At 42.2% G+C, this 21,217-nt stretch overlaps 2 protein-coding genes across 2 annotated transcripts; one reads left to right on the forward strand and one right to left on the reverse strand.

Moving 5' to 3' along the window:
• Nucleotides 1-2,273: 2,273 nt before the first annotated feature.
• On the reverse strand, nucleotides 2,274-5,566 carry fbxo16 (F-box protein 16). Its single transcript, XM_030770931.1, has 8 exons — nucleotides 5,471-5,566; nucleotides 5,243-5,278; nucleotides 4,739-4,945; nucleotides 4,221-4,385; nucleotides 3,805-4,061; nucleotides 3,343-3,424; nucleotides 2,782-3,010; nucleotides 2,274-2,341 (listed from the first exon to the last, which is right to left on the reverse strand). The coding sequence occupies exons 1-8, from the start codon at nucleotides 5,564-5,566 to the stop codon at nucleotides 2,274-2,276; spliced, it is 1,140 nt and encodes a 379-aa protein (XP_030626791.1).
• A 2,218-nt stretch (nucleotides 5,567-7,784) lies between these two features.
• fzd3a (frizzled class receptor 3a) lies at nucleotides 7,785-20,743 on the forward strand. The gene is made up of 6 exons (XM_030771848.1): nucleotides 7,785-7,979; nucleotides 15,066-15,262; nucleotides 16,048-17,065; nucleotides 19,192-19,340; nucleotides 19,951-20,199; nucleotides 20,491-20,743. Exons 1-6 carry the CDS (start codon nucleotides 7,785-7,787, stop codon nucleotides 20,741-20,743), a joined length of 2,061 nt encoding a protein of 686 aa, XP_030627708.1.
• The last annotated feature ends 474 nt before the right edge of the window (nucleotides 20,744-21,217 follow it).

Consider the following 21,217-nt stretch of genomic DNA (forward strand, 5'->3'; position numbering starts at 1 on the left):
TTGAATTTAGAATCTACAGTGGCTAAGCAGAGAATGGCCCAAGGACAGAAAATTTCTCTAACACAGAATGAGAAGCCAATCGGACTAAATGTTGTTACTCAGTAAAATGAGCAGAGCTGGGCAGATAAATGCATTTTTTTTCTGTCTTATGTTGGCTAAACTAGTATAATACATCCATTTCAATTCTAGATGATCTAGGGTGTGTTTGTGATTTTTTTTACCCTGACATATCCAGAGGAAATTTATCACTGAGAAATTGTCTAGGAAGAGCTTTAGCTAGTCACATAAATACACATATATATATATATACCATATACACATGCATTTACACACACTCACACACACAGTAGGCTTAAACTGACAGAAAGAACAAACACTCACTTGTTACTCATGACTTGTCTGAAAGATGATAGAAATTACAGTCTCGCTCTTTTTTTTTTCCTCCTCATTCCCTCATCCTCCTCTTCCTGTTATTTTCTACCCAGGCAGCAGTACAGAGAACCTCTCTGACTCACCACTCACTCCTCATGGGAGGAAGCCATAGATAACTCTGATAGAGAATTGCCAGTATGTCTGAGCAATAAAGTATTGCAGCCATCGAAGGCATAACATCGTGGGAATGAATAGGGAGCAAACCAAGCAAGTGTTTTTCATTATAGATTTTTCATTCAACATTCCGTAAACCGAAACGAGGAGAGAACACATTGAAAAATTAAACTGAAATGTTGAAAGTTTAAGCTCATTGCTAAAGATATAGTCGAAAGATCTGACGAAAAAAGACACATTTGAAAGACTCGGGATGAAAGCTGTCCAAATGATTAAAAAACCTCACACTGGAAACCATTTTAAATCTGCTTGAGTTAATCTGGCATTGTTCTAACTGAACAAGGTCTGGAGCATTACATCAATAATCAAGATTACATTGAGGTGTACCTGTGGAGCTTTCAGTGGTCATACAGAGAGACACAGTGTGAAAGGATCATCTATTTTTGTACATCACTTTGATCATTTTATTTGATCATTTGTATTATCTCATTGCAGAGTACTTTCAGATGCAGCTGATGTGTGAATGGTGCTTTACGCCTTTAAGAAGAGCCCTGCGATTATGGTAGGAATCACTTCCTTAAAGAAAAGCAAGAAAATGCATCTAGGAACACGGCAACAGTCGACAATGCCCTAACATCCTTCCCAAAAACACATATAAAATAGTATATCATAATGTGATTTTTATGCAAATAGTATATCATAATGTGATTTTTATTTTCCAACTCAGTTTGGGAATTTGGGTTCTTTATGAGCTAATGATAAAATAACATGTCTGTTATTTTAACTCATTTATGTGATTTTTAATGGTTTTCCACATGTGCCCATAAAACACAGAATAACACATAATGAATCACTCAGGAGAACCAGGTGTAATGTCAAGAGGCAGGTCACCAGAACTGAAAAAAACGACCATATAGAAGTAGACATGAAATGATTGTAACGGCTGAATGATATCGTTAAAGACTAGGACGTGTAGCTGATCTAAATGATTAATATTTCTTTGGATTTTTCCTGAGATGACTGTGTCTTGATCTAGCTAACTGTCAGGAAGGAGACAGGAAACAGGATGCAAGCGCAAAACTAAGAGTCTTCATTTCAGATTTAGAGCAGGCAAACAGAACGGCAGGTAAACAAGTCGACAGAGACAGGCCCAGGAACAAAGAGACAGGACAAGATACAGCTGGATTTCCTAAACTCACAAACGAGACTCGTAAGCTCAAGGAACAGACTTGGCTTAAAAGCAGGGACTTGGTTTGGGAACAAATCGATCATGGAGCGTAACAAGGCACTTTGAACAGGTAAGCTAGACAACGCATGGTAATCAACACAAAGCAAAGACAGGGGTGTTTATAGAGATTGAAACTAGCCTTAATGAGCAGAAAACAAGTGCACATGATAATGAGTGAAAAAGGTGATCAGACCGTTGATTAGTGGACTGGTGACACAGAACACTGAATGGCGGAACCGGACGGTGGAGGAGATGAGATCGTTACACTAATGAGTAGAATCTGAATTAGAAGCGAATAAAGAACAACAACAAAAATACCCACAAAGGCAGACAGTCCCATAACATGTTTACAATATTTGGATATACACTATTATGTTTGTACGTTTTTAGCAGTTTTTATTTGTTATATATTGGCATTCTTTGATTTTTGAAGACATTATTGTGTGAATCACCACATTCTGTGCTTTTCTCCTCTTTCTCCACTAGGTGGCAACACAGGTCAGTCCTCATTTGATCCTCTGCTGGATGCTGGTATCTTCCATGGATGTTCCTCAAACAGAGGCACTGCTGCAACACAACAGTTGTTAAACAGGTTAACCTAATTTCACACTGCACTGCTACCTCATTAATCATGTAAACCTGATTTATTTGCCCCCCAGAAAAGCGTAAGACTGTTACGGTCTTGAAAAAACATGGGTCGGTTAACTGCAGCCCCATGTAAATTGAAGGGCGGGCATGTTTATGTCGCCGAAAGAAATATCAAGGTGTTCTGGCACAGAGAAAAAATGAAAAGATAACCTACATCTAAAAGTAACATCATCTGCTAGAACGAGAACTAGGACAATAGGTGTCAGGTGACCCACCCACTAAAATAAACAAGTAAAATAAAGGACGCCTCTCTACAGCCAGATTCACAGGTACAAAAGCAAATACGCTTTTGTTGCCACCACTAAGCATTACATTAAGCGAGATGTGTCAAGATTTACAACACTGAGCATAGCTCTCACTTGGTGTGCTCCTCTGAGACCTCTGCGATGCCCGACGTCCCTCCACACTTAGCCTAGGCACTGGGGGTCTCACTGGACCCGGACGTATCCCAGCATTCCATTGGGATGTTTGGGTCAGTCTCTTGGCAGCATCCTCGTTGTTTGGGTATGCCTCAAAATTCAGAGTCGCCCACTTTGGTCTGATTTGTCTCTGCTCAGCAGCTGTGTTTAAATCCAGTGATAGGAACATCTCAAGGAGAGAACAACAAAAAAAAGTGTTATTTGTATGCTGAAATTTAAGGTCTACATTTCAAAGGCCAAAATCTCTCGTATTTTTTTGGGTAAAATGCATTCAGTTTTTCTAATGTGTCCTGTGTCCCTTGCTTGCAGGCATAGATGTCTTTGTTCCTCTGTGTGTAGTCTCTCTCTGTGTAGCCGATTTACATGATTTTCCATGTAAATTCCATTCAGTATGCATAATGCCCCTTAGTCATGTTGTCTCAAGAAATGCTTTTACACTGCCTTGCTTCTGATACGTGTGTGAAGCAATGGACTGGACACATTCTACAAGTTCAAGCTTACCAGAGACTTTGCTTTCTGCAGTTTGTAAGACAGCACGTTGTTCTTGTTGTTTTCTTGTTTTCTTGTACTAAAGTTAACCCATCTGTTCTTTGCTTGCCTAAGGAGAAGATGATAGCACATCATTTTCACATCATTTTCATCAAGTTGTTTCATTCTCTCTCTCTCTCTCTCTCCTTCTCTCTCTCTCTCTCCCTCTCGCTCTCACACACATACACAAAACCACAGACGAAAATGATGAACAGAAAACAGAACATGTGAGTTATGAATTTGTATGCACACTAAAGATTTGGAATTTCATGGCGAGAATACATTTTTGTGAATATTATATATTGACACGAAGAGTAGTCAGATAGTTGTTGTCGCTATGTTATTACAACTACAAGCCTCAACATGTGATCAAGTCTGAATATGTGTCTTTGTACATGTATGTGTCACAAGATTCAAACTGAGTGTGTTCCTTACACTTGTCTAGCCTGTTCAATTGGGTCTAGATTCTCCAGGTAGTTGAAGCGGATTGTGTCTTTAGGGTGTCTGTCCGCATCCCTCCATGGAGGAGGTCCTTTAACTGTTCTTTGAGATTTACACCACGTTGACCCTGTCCCATGCTGACTCACGGGGCCGGGTCTCCTCTCTCCAAAATCAGCCTCTGTGATCTGATCCTCAGCCTGGCAGCCAATCACTTTCACCTCAGGAATTACAAACGCCTCCTGTGCAGGGGTCTTGTTGTGCAGAGATTAAGACAAAACACAAAAAACAACCGTATATTCTCACGAAAGAAAAAAAAAACTGAAAATGCTTGAAAGAGAAACACATTTAAACCAGTGGTGCATTCAACGCTGCTTTGAAATCTTATGTATCCACTAAAAATATAGACTCACCTTTGGCTTGCTGATGTTAAGATCCAGCACTGTTTCAATGTAGTGTCTCTTCCAAACTCCTTGCTCAAATGGCGTGGGGGTAAACTTTATACACCAACCAAGACGCAAGCATTTAGGCATCCACAGCTGATCAAGTTCTGCTAGAGTCTTCCAATGCCAATTCACCTGTTTACAAATAATGGATTTTTGCATGATGTTTGCAATGACATTTGCAGATTCGAGTTCTTACCAATGCATCAAAACATAGTCCAAATGAGGTGTTACAACCAACATACAGCACTGCTTTTTAGTAAAGGGTTTCCCCCCCCCGTTTCAGTTCTGTCTGCTGTTTATCATTACATTACGACTGGCTCTAAGATCTCCAGTATAGCAGAGAATTTTTAGGCAAACCAGCTGCTTCAATACTCTTACTTCTACAGTTTCAGCAGTACTCACAATTGACCAAAGTAAAAAGAAAAAGGCCAATGATGGAGGGCACTGTATGCAAGGTGTATAATGAAAAGTGCCTGTTACATCACCTGTGCACATCTGCAAAGGCTTCGGGGATCCAGGAAGGAGAAGATATAAAGAGATATGACCCTGGGGAGGACGGTAATGAAGTCCAGAGCCTCCTCTGGCACCTGGCTACACAGAGTCTGTCTTAGATATTTCAGCTGACTGAGTGTGCATCTGGACAAGAAGTCCTGAAACACCAGCTTTCGTTGGTTATCTGTCCATTTATCAAACTAAGGAAGACAGAGGCAGAATGTACGTGCATTAAAAAAGGTTTTATTTGCAAGTGGCAATCTTTTACAGATATTTCTGTTTTGACTTAGCTGTTCCTTTTGAACTTTTTTGATATATATGTTTTTTTTCCTTTAGAAGAAAGCTTTTGGGATCACTGTAAGTGGGAAAGTAGCTAAAGTTGAAGTATAGTAATGGTACTTATCAAATACAGAAAAATCAGGAAAACAACAACAACACACACACACTGTCAAAAGTGTATCCAGTTCTGAATTATTTACAGTTAGAGACATCCTTACCCATTTTCCAAGCAGATTTCTTCTCTCCATAAAAACCTATTGGTTGGAATGGTTTTGCACACAGGGGAAAAAACAAATTTAAGTGCATCTAAAATTTCAGCACTGTCCCTTGAGATACCAATACAGTACAATTTCTTTTCAGCTTGATGATTTCTACAGAAAGAAGCCTCAAAGTCTTCATTTGGATGTGTTAATATTTTCAGTTACAGTTTAGAAGCACAAACCTACATTGTTATTGGATAACTGATGATTCAGTGGTGTCCAGGTGCTCATTTTTGTCTGCATTTTGGTACCATTGCACGTGGGCCTTGCGGCAACAGACATTTTCCTTCTCTGACCAAAGTGCAGCTGCCTGAAATTAGACCTGTTTAAGATTAGACTAGCATTCTTACTCTTCTTCAGTTTAATATTTAATCACACTGATAAATTTAAAGACAAAATTACTTCCATTCAGATAAAGGCGGTTAGCTTTATCTTTACTGTCACCTGTACAGTAGCGGAGTGCTTTTTTTTTTTTTTTTCAAAAGAATCGCAGATGCCTGACTTACCATCGATACCTTCATTCAGTCGCGAGAGAGGGGAAAATGGCTTTCTACATTCCTTCCTTATTGTGCCCCCAACTGCTTCTTGTTTTCTTGACAGCTATGTTCCTCCTCGTTTTTATAGTTTACTAGTTTCCATAGTAATGGTACCGTCTTGCGTTATGTCTGTCTGTCTGTAACGCAAGCCAGTTGCTATACCCAAGCCAGTTCACCGCCGCCCCTGAGTCGCTAGGAGCAACGCTGATTAACAACACCGCTTGTCACATTGCGGTGGCGCGCTGAAGTCATTTATTTGCTTTTTCTCACAACAGTAAATCAGTATTGTGAAGATACAGTTGTATTCTGCAACACTGCGTCTAATAATGCTCAGACTGACTTAGTAACCTGATTTACAGAGTTCCAGAAAATCATTACCAAACCGAATTTTCATTTATTTTTTTCTGACGTCAGTAGGAGAGAATGAGGATAAGGTTTCAAAGTTATGAGTTACTGCTAACCCTTAAAGTGATAACGTTTCTCGTGCTGACGTAATACAGCGATAACGGAGTTTACGGGATTCAAAGACTGAACAAAATCTAAATTGATTACAACTTTCCATATGGAGGACTCTCATCGATCGTTCCGTTTATAACCATATTGTAGAGCAGTAGTGACACTCGGAAGCGCGCACTGTCGAGTGCGCGCGCTCTCACTTAGCCCTAACCTGCCGAAGGAACGTCTCATTGTTCGGAACAGTGGAGTACGTCGAGGAGTGCTACACGTGAATGGTTCGGACGAAAGAGGTAAATGTATCATGTTTATTTTCACAATGTTTATTTTCAACACGATCACAGGCTAAGTTTATGGTCAAACGAGAGTGACCCAAGGAGTGCTATAGTGAAGAACGCGTATTATTGAGACGTGTGTACGAATTCGCCGGACCCTGACGCACTCTAGCAGTTAAAAGGAAGAAACCGTCACCTTTTGTTCACGAACATTGCATTGTACTGAAATGCATTAATTCGTTGAGTCCAGCTGGGCGCGAAATTGATGCTAGATATACATTTTACTGCCATGGCTGTTAGGCTGTAGATAAACTGATGTAACAAAGTGTCTCATCGTTATTGTTTTAAGTAATAGGATGGCGATGAAAAGCATGGTGCTCTGCAAGAGATGTTGATACGCCGCTGTTGATGTAGCCATCCTGTGTAGATTAAATGTGCTCCATTTAATCTCTGAAAATAAACAGAAACATTTCCGCTCTGTTAACGGGTTGTGGAAATGCACAATACATGGGCGTGTGAACTCTGTATAGGTTTCTGTGGAATTCAAGCGGTGTTAGCCTACGTTAATGACGTTCGCCGTGAATCTAGGTCTTATATAGAGAAATAAAGCTATAGGTACGCCAGTTTGTATTCTTTTAACAAGCTTCTTTTAACGTGCTGTGTTTACAAATGTGCCTTATTCACGTAGTACCGTGTTTCTCAGGAAAAGTATTTGCCCAGTTGTAGTTTACATCTCTGATAGGAATAATTCATTGCTTACTTTTTCATTATTATTTACTAAATTTACTTTTATTATCTGCTTATCATTACATACATATGTCCATAATAATAAGTTATATTGTGCATTTGTCATGAATGATTTGAAATCTTTTTTTTTACAATTTTGCCGATGCTTTTCAGATCCAAGACCTGAATATTGTGTCTCGCTCTCTGCTGCACAGATGTTGGGACTGTGAAAGTTTGTGAAGTAAATCAGACAGAGATGCAAGACTACCAGCGATCTGCCCCAGAGAGATGATGGCTGTCCAGTGACACGAATGGTTGATCTTCTCCCAAAGAGAGATGGCACACCCCACTGATGGATGGAGGGGATTATGTCAACACACATAAATTTTGTGAAGAGAGGGAATCTCCCACCCTCTCTCAGCTCCTACAATACGGGTTCCATCCTTGTCAGGGCACCTTGCAGAAAGTGATCCAGCCAGCCTTGTATTGCTTTTGGCTGACCCTAGCATGATGGGCCTGCTGTGGGTATTGGTTTCCATGCTAACCGCAGGCATGGCTATAAATATGGAAGCGACGGGCAGCCATAGCATGTTCACATGTGAACCCATTACCTTAAGGATGTGTCAGGGTCTCTCTTACAACACCACCTTCATGCCAAATCTTCTCAACCACTACGATCAACAGACCGCTGCACTGGCCATGGAGGTAAAGATACTACAATTCTAAAATGTTTTACACGACGGAACAGTGAAACACATCTTTATACTACCAGACTCTACACAGAGTAAAAACACAATGAAAAGAAAATCAGTGCACTCTCCCTAATTTGTTTCTTTTTTTTTTTTCAATTTGTTCGTATGAAACCCTTATGGATTCACAGTAATAGAGGAAAATCAAAAAAATATCGATGTCCGCATTATATGCAAAACATTTTTTAGATTTTTTTTTATTTTTCAATTTTGGCTGCAGAGAAAGATTAGTATAGAAATTAAAAAATGAAATTTGAAAAAAAACAAATACATACAAATAAATACAGTACAGTAAATCTTAAGACAATACCATAGACAAATACTTTAAAATTTGTCTTCCCTGTGGCTCTTTACATCTCAAATAGCACAATTATCAGATGAAGAGAGGGTTGGTCAGACAAGATTGTTATTATTCCATTCGTTTTGTCAGATCACTTTAATTTACTGTTTTTAAACTAACTTACCACACACATTTACCACCAAAATTGGAATCTTTTGGTGTCTGCCTTCCTACCCTTTATAATTATTTGGAATTTTTAATTTGGCCTATTTTCCAATTTGCTGCTTTGAAGAGCAAACTATTCGGATCACTTCACATCAACATTCAATATGAAATGATTCTTTAATCCCTCTTGTGGGACATTAAGCTAAGTTATCTTTGATTTGCGTGATTAATAATTGACTATGGGATGATGCAGAATAGTGTTTTGGATCAAACTGTGCACAGAATGGCCAGAATGGATTGGACTGAAATCGTTTATGTAACTGACTTATGAGCCTTCACGCAACCTCGTTTTTGCAGCTCGGAGAAATGTATGTCAGGTTATGTGATATTTCTGGTGGTTAATGGTGCCTATGGCTGTTGTTTATGTTGATTGCTCTATAATCTCTGTATCTACAGCCACAACTGCTGGATTCATTCTGGCTACTGTTTAATCCTCTTTACTGGGACACTGTGTTCAGCTGAACCCGGTTGAGCCCAATTGAAAGCAACTGCATTAGCTTGTTAATGTTGCCTTTATATTTCTCAATGCATACAGTAGAGTTCCTCCAAATCCCACTGTGGTCCAACACATTGCTGGTCAGACCCCATCTCAACAGAGGGAGGTGAGAGAAGGGGGAGTGGGGAAGGAGATGAAAGGATGGTGCCATCCCAGGCTGCCCATCTGCTCCGCTCCCTCTCTATCTCTGTGAAATTATAGCATTATGTAACCTGTGCATACTCTCTCACACACACACACACACAAACAGGCCAGGCCAGGCTGTGTTCTTACTCAAAGTCAGCTTTATCCTCTCTCAGAGAGTAATGCAGGAAAGACTGTACAATCATGTTCAAATATAAAGTTCTTGCCCTCTCATGCAAAAATAAAAAAAAAAGAAATGCCTTATCGTTCAGTAATAGCCACTGACATACCTAGGGATAATTTGACTTTTGATCTGATTCTTTTTATTGTCAGTTACAGATTGGTAAAGCCGCTGATTTTTAGTTAGTCTTTGCTATTATTTTTACCCTTGCAATTGCTTCTTCACTGAGCCTCATGCTAAGTTAATGGCTCCAGTTTACACACATCGATGTGGATTTCTGTATTAGATACAAATGCAGAAATCGTACATTTTTATAGTCTGTGTAGTGTTTCCAGTTCCAGTACTGTAATTGGATATGCGTGTGTTCAAAGTGCTGTAAAAAGCAGTTTTTGAATGCACAGGCATATTTCAGTAGAGAGCAGTATCCTGTGTGCAGCACATGATTGAAGCATCTGTGTAGATGAAAAACTGGACTGCTCAATTGCCCCCTTGTGTTTCCCTCTTGTCTTGGCATGATCCCCACATTTGGAGAATGCAAAACTAATGGGGAAAGAAAAGGCCAACGCAGAGTGAAATGTGATTTTAAATGGAAATTAGGTTCATGTGTAGCATTGATAAAGATGATGGATAGTCTTTACAATTACTAAAAGGTGATTGGTTACTTGGAAAAAGTCCAAGGTGTCCCACTCTATCTGTCCGGCAAATCGCTTTGACCAGTATTTTTGTTTTTTGTTTTTTTGTTTTTTTTTTTCTTTATCTTTTCAATCTTAACTTCATTGTTTGCCTGAAGAAACACAGAGAAAATTCTAAAAGAAAATAAAAGGAAAAACTTGGATGCCACTGAGCTGACAGTTTCATTTCGCTGAGAGGTGGATTAAAGATGCTGGTCCTCTGAGACTATCTGGCTAAAGCAGAGTTTGGTTGTCTTTGGCCTGAACTCTGTATAACCTTCTTGAGAAATGGGACAGTTGCCTGAGGGATGGGTCTGTGGAATTGTTGTGATGTGTTAGGTGGCAGTTGGTAAGGGATTTGAGCATACTGTCAGTTATTAAGAAGATACATAATTGTAACTCAAGATATAGCCTCAGCCATAACCAGATAAGCATGAAAAGTAAATATTTTTGGGTAAACATGGTCTCTCAATTATATTCAAGATATTTTATACATTTTAGTATCTTGCAAATGCGCGGTGAGTGTTTACTGAGGTGCTTTACTATGCTGTAGTCTCAGAAATGTAAAGCTTTACACAATGTCCCTATTTAACTATTAAACAGTTGACTTTAGCCACAATACATCTGCTATTTGACCCGGCTCAGTTACACGGTCATCTCAGAGGAGGCTGGCTATTAAAACCCTCCATTTAAGCCACCCTGCATTGTGACTGTGTCCCATTGTGACATCACCAAACTGACAGTGCAATCAAATTAACTGTGAAATATGAGGTGCCTAAAATGGAACACAGTCTGATTTTTCTTCTCTTCACTCTCTGTTCATTTTTTTCCCACGCATATCTGTTATATTATGCAGTTAATCTGAGGACAGACAGCCTTTTTACATATGATATGATTTGGAATATGATTTTTGAAATGATGTTAGTGGTATGGCATATCACGGAAACGTCAAGGACTCTTAAGACTTTGCCTATAACATGATGTCCTAATTATGGAAATAGTAATTCGTTTTACACTCTGAATTATAAGAATGCACCAGAGAATATATTAAAGATGTAGCTGGTATTAATTGAGTTTCTTATTCATGACAAATGAAGCTGAACATGTTGGCTCTAATTGGAGCAAGCAAACGAATATTGCGTCCAATGCAATTAAATTATAAATTGAAGAATTAAAGCGTTTTTTTCAGTGACTGTTTATCATTTTCTCCCATTTACTCTATTCATCAGCTCTCTTAATGAGATGCCTGAGCAGCCCCCCTCTGTCCTCTCCCTATCTCTGGCTTTTGTCCTTTTCTCGTTCTGTCTGTTTCCCCCGACCCCTCCCTCTCCTCCCTTTATCCCTCCCCCCAAAAGCAAGGTAGAACTGTTGCTGTGGAAACGAGTCCCAATTGTACTATAACAAAAGAGCAGGCTTTCTTACTCTCGGGAGGTGGTCCCCCTCTACACTTTGACCCCATGGAGTAGAAACCCCTCCCTTTAACTATTCCGCGATACATCACCGGTTGCCATGGAAGTCGATTAGAAATCTGGAGTATTGAGCAAAGCCATGAAGAGTAAAGATCACTGGCGTGTGTGTGTGTGTGAGAAAGAGAGAGAAAAACAGAAAAAGAGAGAGAGGGAGATCTGTTCATCTTACACTAATTGTTATGTTCTGTAACTTTCAGTTTTGGAAATTATAGAATTACAGGGAGTGCTATTATTTCACTTTCTGTTGAAGAAAATTGATTGATTCGTACTTTTGGATACTTAATTATAAGTACAGATCACTGGAATGCATTTCTACCGGAGCCACGTTATGCAAGATGTGTACAATACACAAGTTTTTCAGAATCTCTGTGCCAACCCACCGTTAAAAAGCCCCCTACAAAAACAGATTAGAGTGGAATTGAATTGAGGGTGTAATTGGCTGCAGTTCTTCATTAGAGTTGACTGTTCAGCATAACCCCTGGCAGAGAGCAGCTGTTTTTAAACTGTGTGTCTGTTGTTATCTATATGTTAGGCTTAAGATATCCTGTTTGCGTGAGAAAAATGGATCTAGCCCACACACGCGTTGTCCTATATTTCAAAATACATTACAGTCGTAATCCTACGTACTAGAGCATGATTGCTTTCAGGGGCATTGAGATGAATTAAACTACATGAGCCGTAAAGGATATGTACTGTATAGAGTATATGGAGACCACTAATGTCATTAGATTTGTATTATTTCCTCTGACATAAGATACTCAACGTGAATCATGCACAGGATATCCTGCATGGTCCAGAATACTCCCTGTCACTGAAGTTGCGTGTTGTATGTATGGATACATACATTGATATTTATTGTGCAGCAGAGGATTTGTAGTTTTAGTACGCGTTCGCCTGCATTCAGGGAACTCAGTTGAGTTGCTCATGTGTTGACAGCTAACAGTACACTGTCCCTGAAGGCAACAGTGAGACATCTAGATACACATTTAAGTTCATAAGATCACAGCCATGCTTCTAATGTGGTATGACAGGGCTCTGATGAGATAATGCTTTTCACCAGACCAGCCAACAAAGGCGCCCATTTTTATTTTTAGCTAATCTAATGGGGAAAGTGTGGCCACCCATGGTTGGGCAATTTAATATGGAGTAGTGTAAGGCTTTTCATTAGGTCTTCAGTAATAAAATACAGGTGCAAACTGTCATCAGGGGCTCCAGAGATACACTTGAGATGTGAACATTTGTGATCTGTCGGGAAGATCTGTGGACTCTGAGTTCATATTAATCTGACGTTTAGCCTGTAAGAGGAAATGTGTCATTTCTTAGAGCCCTCGGTTAAAGGTCAAACATTCATTTGCTTCTTGAGAGCCTCTGACAAATAACTTTTGGAAATGTTTTGATTTTGTTGTAAAATATTGTAAAAAGTTGCAGAAATGCAGGGAGAATTCCCCAACATTGAAATTTAATTGTACACATCACAGTATGAGAGACTGTTGTATAAAACTAAACTAAATGCAGTCGTTTCCATCTATGTGAGCTCTTGGCTTTGAGGTTTTTGTTGTTCTTTAGATAAGAGTGGCTGAAGAACCGCTTCGCTCTGTTTTACGTTATGGTGCGAGACCTCAACATTTGTGGGGTATCTTTTAATATTCACTAAATCGTCACATTAAGACAGACCTGTTTTCATCTGTCACGTTACTTGTAGATCTTGAGCCAAATGCAACACACTGCGTTAAATATGGATTAGGTGTTTAGAAAAGATTGCTGGATTTGGGTGCTTTGTGTCAAAATTGGCAAGCCTAACATCCATCCTAATCCGTTTTTACAGACATTTTGAAAGGGCGTCTTGATGGAGCATAGTAACTCTGATGACAGTGTAATTATCCAGTGTGTGAATATGTGCATGGTTGTGTTATACATGTGTTGGAAGTGGACAGGAGACATGTGTCATGGATATGGGAAATGCGTTGAAGAATGGGTCATAATTCCTTGATCCTTGATTTTTGGGAGCGTCTGTGTGCAGAGACAATAAGGTTTGCAGGGCTGTTAGCACGATAAAGCAATCTATAATAATCTATAGTCTACAATAATCCACATTACAGTAAGGGCTGTTGCAGAAATAGCTGACAGGATCGTGACAAATTATATAGACTTTACACAGTAGTGGTTGAATTTTTCAATCAGACAAAATAAGGCAAATTACATCTGGAAAAATGTGATCTATTATTAGAATGGTCAACAGGACCTGGATTCAGTGACTACTCATCAGTGTTCATCAGTTCACTGAGGGCCATACCAAAAAAAGCACCAAAGTAGGTTAAGAGCCATAGTCCACTGTATTATCATTTGCATAATTACAAAGCATTTCGATTGGTTCTGATCTGTTTGTTACACTGCGATTTATTACACTATAGTATCTTACCCAAACCTCTCAGTATTACACTGTATTATTCCTTTTTCACTTTTTCCCTCCACAAAAAAAATGATATTTGTGATTGAACAGAATTCCAATAAATTTGCATTATGCCCTGACACCCATTTATGTTTCAAACAAACATGAAATGCTGCAGAATAATCACTGGCCAAATCCCCTCCATTCCCCAGTGTAGTAGCATTTCATGTAGCTCATCTTCAGATTTTGGAAAACAGGGTGAATCGACCCCCGCCCCCGCCTGCCCCCCGCCCCTTCTTTCCAAAGCTAACATCACAAAGAGTCTCTCCCTCTGCAGGGATGCAGTGTCTTGTCTTGGGTGGAGTCTCCTTTATTAACCCCCCCCCCCCCTCACACCACCAACACCACCCCCTCCTCCACCCTGGGGATTTACATATTAAAGTCCTGCCCCACAGCTGCTCTTTCTCCCAGAATGCCTTTTTGGTAGAGTGGGCCTCTATGAACAGCATGTTACCCCGCCCCACACAAAAAGCCTCCTTCAGAGACTCCTCTTCCAAAAGTGGGGTGCGTTAGGATAGGAAGGGGGGTTGAGTTACCATACCCCAACAGTCTCTGGCCCCTCCCCCTCTCATTCTGTTGGGCCAAGCAGACACACAGTTTTGGAGGATAGGCTTGATTGTATTTGGGTTAGTTGGCAAGTGGCCACGTTCCCATTTTCAAGCACCTGTTAAAACCAGAAATATATGTTGTGTTAAAGAATGGGCACTGACTTCATTAAACCACTAACACGTATATTATTGTGTCCTTGGAATAGGGTGTTCTTTTACCAGTAGAGGTCATTTGCTACTGGTTATCAGTTATGCATAAAACTGTAGCATTGCGTATATACAGTATTACATTAACGTTAGCATTGAAATCAGTGTTGCTGTCTTATACTTCTGTGAGTAGACTGAAACACACTGAAATATGTCACTAAGAAAAAAAATCACGTTCTGCGTGGCTATGTATGGAGTAACACGGACATTATTTTCAAAAAAGTCTGCTTCTCCATTAATGCTTGTCTGCTATGATAATCATTGTTTCTCTCTCTCTCTCTCTCTCTCTCTCTCTCTCTCTCTCTCTCTCCCTCTCTCTCTCTCTCTCTCTCTCTCTTTTTCTCTTTCTCTCCCTCTGTGTGTGTTCCCCTCTCCCTTCCTGTCTTGACACAGCCTTTTCACCCCATGGTTAATCTGGAGTGCTCTGCGGATCTGCGCCCATTCCTGTGTGCCCTCTACGCACCCGTATGCACCGAGTACGGTCGTGTGACGTTGCCATGTCGACGGCTGTGCCAGCGCGCCAAGAGCGACTGTTACAAACTCATGGACATCTTTGGGGTAAACTGGCCAGAAGAGATGGATTGTAAGAGGTACAAAGATCGCCCTTTTTGTCTTTTCGACTGTTTCACATGTGTTTGAAAAACCAGAATTAAAGACTGGATGCTAAGCTACGCAAAGAGCTATGTCATTACCATTTCATTTAGGGTGACACAAGCAGTCTTACACAGTCTTGTAGCCATATACGTGTAAGTTATATCATAGCACCGGGCTGAAGTTTTCCCTAGTAAAGCTTTTGCACAAAATGCTCACAACGGCTCATTTTAAGAATGCTGTTAATAAATCTCCATGCTTGCTTGCGTTTTCAGTTTTCTGAGTGGCCATTTTCTTTTTCAGGTATTTTCATAAATCTTAGGCTCCCCAACTAGTCATACTGGTTGCACAGTATAATTTCATGACCTCATATTCAGTAGCATACACTGCCTAGAGGGATGCATGTGGCTCCATTTCCTTAGTTTGTTTTGGACTCCAGAAGCCAGCACCTCTTAGAATAGAATAGATAGAATAGAATCCCGTGATTGCACACACAGTGAGCAGTGAATTTATCCTCTCATTTAACCCATCCTCACACACCGGTAGTGCACACACACACACACACCAGGCACAGGAGCAGTTCAGGGTTAGGTGCCTTGCTCAAGGGCACCTCAGCCATGGATGTTTCCTGCCGGTCCTGGGAATTGAACCGGCCTGATTCCCTAACCTCTTGGCCACGGGCTGCCCCTCTTAGCCGAAGTGTGTCTTTTTAGACTTATTGCTCATATTAAACGATGTATCGTCTGAGGTAAACGCTGTCATTTTCGATGTTTGTCTCTCTCAGGTTTCCAGACTGTGATGAATCTTACCCTCGTGCTGTTGACCTCCTCTCCACGGCTGAAGGCACAGAGGAGTCCCCCATCTCGGTCCAGAGGGACTACGGCTTCTGGTGCCCGCGCGAGCTGAAGATCAATCCAGAGCTGGGCTACTCCTTCATGGGCGTTCGTGACTGCTCGCCGCCGTGCCCCAACATGTACTTCGGCCGCGACGAGCTGGTCTTCGCCCGATACTTCATCGGAGTCATCTCCATCGTCTGCCTCTCGGCCACCCTCTTCACCTTCCTCACCTTCCTCATCGACGTCGGCCGTTTCCGTTACCCCGAGCGCCCCATAATCTTCTACGCTGTCTGCTACATGATGGTCTCCTTGGTTTTTTTCTTGGGCTTCCTGCTGGAGGACCGCGTGGCGTGTAACGCCGCTAGTCCCGGGCGCTTCAGAGCTTCCACCGTCACCCAAGGCTCTCACAACAAGGCCTGCACGCTGCTCTTCATGGCCCTCTACTTCTTCACCATGGCCGGCAGCGTGTGGTGGGTCATTCTCACCATAACCTGGTTCCTGGCGGCAGTGCCCAAATGGGGCTGCGAGGCCATAGAGAAGAAAGCTCTGCTCTTCCACGCGGTGGCCTGGGGCGTTCCCGGAGCCCTAACCGTCACGCTCATGGCCATGAACAAGATCGAGGGCGACAGTATAAGCGGCGTGTGTTTCGTGGGGCTCTACGACGTGGTGGCTTTGCGATGGTTCCTCCTGGTGCCCCTCTGTCTGGACGTGGTGGTCGGCGTGGCGCTGCTCCTCGCCGGTATCGCGGCACTGAACCGGGTCCGAATCGAGATACCTTTAGAGAAGGAAAACCAGGATAAGCTGGTGAAGTTCATGATTCGGATAGGCGTGTTTTCTGTCCTCTACCTTGTGCCACTGCTAACGGTAATCGGCTGCTACTTATATGAGCAGAGCTACCGATCGGTGTGGGAAACCACCTGGGTACAAGAACGCTGCAGAGACTATCACATCCCCTGCCCTTACAAGGTGAGAGAACAGGAAACTGCTTTCCAAACCGCTCTGAAAAACCTTTTTTTTTTTTTTCTTTCCTTCTCTTTCTTTGACATGTAGTGTAAATCTTTAAGACCTGCATTTAGTGGATTTCCACAGTGATTGTAGATAGCTGTAGTTGTAGGTTTGTTTCATTATGTTCAGGTTGAAGCTCCTCTGTGCATCACAGCATCCATGAGCCTCAAGCAAAGTTCTGCTCGCCCTGTTGTTGTGAATTATTAAGAACTTTCCTTCTTTGTGCTTGAATGCACCTACTCTTCCTCTTCCTCTCTCTCTCTGTCTCTTTCTCTCTCTCTCTCTCTCTCTCTCTCTCTCTCTCTCTCTCTCCCTCTCTCTCTCTCTCTCTCTCCCTCTCTCTCTTATTGAAAAGAGTCTGTGTTGGTTATATGCTGAAGTACAAAAATAGACTATTCTGTGCTAGTTGTCAAGCTTGACTGAGCACTCCGTGAAACACTCACCAGGGATCAACAGTAAAACAGGCTTTTATTTAAAGGTGGATTATTTCAGTTTGTCTTGTCTCTCTCTCAGCATTACTTCCAGAACCCAACAGTAACACTATAGAAGAGAGATCCTTGTCCTCGGAATTGAAATAATGATCAGGACTGTGTGTTGGTATCTAGGGTAAGAGGTTTACTGAAGGATAGAACTTTGATGACAGCTGGTAACAGGCAGTGATTTGAAGACGAGGATCATTTTCCAAAGCTAAAATAAATACACTGGTCTAAGCAGTGGGTTTGTTCACTACAGGGCTGTTATCTCTAAAGTCAGTTTCTCTTGGCGAGCAAAGGAGCTTTGTGTTTTGTAGAATATAGCACAGAATAACACGACGCATCACCTGATAATGAAGATGAATGCTGACAAGCAGAGGGGAAAAAAGAGTCATTCCAGTCACTCTAGTAGCATGTACATTTGAAAGTCAAATAGGACATTCAAACAGAGAGTCACAGTTAGCGTATAGCAGCAGCTCCACGACAGCTTATTTGTGCCCTGAGAATACTTGCATCTCTAACATGATAAGATAAGAGAGAAATCACACATGACAGCTGAGAGGCTGTGAGAGAGCGCCGGGGCTGATTTGTCATCCGGTGACCAGGGAGATACTCATTCGGTGCAACGAGCACTGTGTATGTTTGCGTCCGTGACTGAGGCTGCCTGGCCTTGGTTTAATGAGGCCTTGTCCACTGCAGTGAGCAACAGAGGAACACAGAGGAAAAATCAGATCATTACCGGGGCTGTAAGACATTTGACAGAAGAGGTCAACATGCATCTCCTCATATAGAGGAGAGCAGCTTCCCTGCGTTGTCTGGATCGAATTTTTAGAGCTGGAAACTGAGGTTATAGCAGTGTGCGTTCCTGTGTTTTTTCTTTTTTTTTTTTCTCACCATGTGTTGAGTGTGTGTACTTTTAACAGGGTTGATTTGTATCAGTCATCATAGGGAATTCAGAATTGCCTGTAAGACTTGGAGGAGTGTGTGTGTTTATACTTTTAATGTTTGAGGTAAAGCTGACAGAAGAAAGGCTCAAGTGCACCATCTACAGGACAGTGAGAGAGAGAGGGAGAGAGACAGAGAGAGGGAGAAAGAGAGACAGGGAGACAGAGAGAGGGAGAGGGAGAAAGAGAGGGGGAGACAGAGAGAGAGAGGGAGACAGAGAAAGAGAGGGAGAAAGAGAGAGAGAGGGAGAAAGAGAGAGGGAGACAGAGAGAGGGAGAAACAGAGAGAGAGGGAGAAAGAGAGAGAGAGAGACGATTGTGTTGGCTGCAGTTCTGTTTATGCCGCGAGCAGAGGGCTGTGCACTGTGCGGAAATAAAACATATACTGCACACACAATCACACACAACCCCAGGGGTTACAGGGACTCACACAATTACACTGACACAGCGTCACACACACACACAAACATACACACACACACACACACACAAAATAAGCTATAGCCACAAAATGGCTGCCAACCCCTCTCTCCCTGGGGAAGTTTCCCGCAAGTAGCTTACTGATTTTAAGTGAATCCTCACCCAGCCATGCTCTGATCGTCCCAGTTACGCTGTGACAGCGTTATAATCGGCGTATAATACGATGAGCCCTCTCTCCGCTGTTTTACAGGTGGAGCAGACCAGCAGGCCCGACATAGCTCTCTTCCTCATAAAGTATCTGATGATGCTGGTGGTAGGAATACCCTCCGTGTTCTGGGTGGGCAGTAAGAAGACCTGCTTCGAGTGGGCCAGCTTCTTCCATGGTCACCGCAGAAAAGCGTGAGTTTCCAAAAACAACACACATGCTGCTTGTTACACTGTGAGATATATATATATGTATATATATATATATATATATATATATATATATTGAGTGTATAACTGTTCTTCCCCATGTAAGACAAGTCATTCTCAACGCACTTACTCAACCCAGGATTTACCTCTTTGATTTTAATGTCTCGTTTTAAAAATATCTTTAAGACAATGTCAGTTAATAAACGGGAACTGTAATGTGCTGTGTTTAGTTCTAAGTACTACGTGCACATGCCAAAACGTCCAGTCCGATTTTGTGTAAGAGTAAAGTAAATACATGAAGACCGTGAGGTTCTGTGAGCAGCAGTGCATGCTAAGGAAGAGTGTGTTGTAGTTGTAGTGAAAAGGCTTCCTCTCTGCGTACACACCCCTCTCCCCCTCGTACTAGTGCATTAACCCCTTCTCCCGTCCCCTCCTCCACCCACTCTTCCTTTATCCGATTTCACTCCTCCATCCCCACCGTTTTCCCTTTCTCTCTTCCCTCCCTCCTCCGTCTCTCGCTGCCTTCCATCCCGCCCTTTCCCTTCCCGCCGTCCCTGTCTCTCACGCCCACGCCCTCCCCCTCTCCGGTCCTCAGCGGCACGGTGAACGAGAGCAGGCAGGTCCTCCAGGAGCCAGACTTCACCCAGCTGCTGCTCCGAGACCCCAACACTCCCGTCATAAGAAAATCGCGAGGCACATCCACGCAGGGCACGTCCACGCACGCCTCCTCCACGCACCTCGCCATGCTGGACGAACCGCCCAGCGCCAGCACCAGCCGGGCGGGAAGCGTGCGCAGCAAAGCCAGCAGTTTCCACGGCAGCCTACACCGCTCCCGGGACGGCAGGTGAGGGCGGGGCCGCCGCAACCTCTTGGTTTCGTTCGGGTTAAGGGGTCGGTTGGCCGGTCGACTCCGTGTGTATGCGAAAGGTGTTTGGCTTTGCAAAAATCGAATCGTGTCAAATATTGAAATAAACACTTTGTTTCAGAAACTGAAAAAATGACATCTTATGGGTTCTTTTTTTTTTTTTCAATTTATAAACTATTCAGCATCAGAAAAGCAGACTTCATATTACTAACTTGAATTTTTTGTTTAATATGTGCTCAAGTATGTTGAATTGTCCTTACCTCCTGTCAGGTACACAGCGTGCAGTTTCCGCGGCCCTGAGGAGCGTCTCCCTTATGGGAGCATGCCCCGCCTCAATGAGCATTCCCGCCACTGCAGCACTAACCGCCTCGACAGCCAATCACGGCAGGGCAGCGTGCAGCGCCTCGAGAACCAATCACAACACAGCAGTGTGCGGGACCTTAGCAACACAACACAGGCTATCCAGAGCAGCCCTGGAAACGGCATTCACTGTGTCATAGAAGAGGATGCCACCACAGCTTAAACTGTGACTGTGAACCCCCTCAAAAGAAAGCGTAAGAGAAAGACCCAATGGGACACATACAAACAAAAAAAGAAAAAAAAAATCCTTAGCTCTCCCTAAACAGAATAAAGAGCTCAGTAAGAAAGGAGGGAGAGGAAAGCATTTTGTATTTGGTGTGAAGCAGGAATACAAGACCATACTAACTGAGACTGTGAAAGGAAAATGAGCTTAAGCTTGGAGACCAGTTTTTCACAGTTCCCTCTTTTGTGATGATCTCACATTTAGAGGTCAATTTTAACGCGATGGAGACGTGGAAAAAACGTCAACAGGGTAAAAAGACAAAGAATTCAGGTACAGAATCATAATGTTACGAATCCATGCACTGCTCTGTACTGTTCTCAGGCCCTTCATGTTGGTTTCGTTTAATCTTTTCATGCAAAGAGTCTACAGCAATGCATGACCACTACCAGTCCTGTCTCACTGTTTCACTGCATT

Source organism: Chanos chanos, chromosome 4 (assembly GCF_902362185.1).
Source record: "Chanos chanos chromosome 4, fChaCha1.1, whole genome shotgun sequence".
NCBI lineage: Eukaryota > Metazoa > Chordata > Actinopteri > Gonorynchiformes > Chanidae > Chanos > Chanos chanos.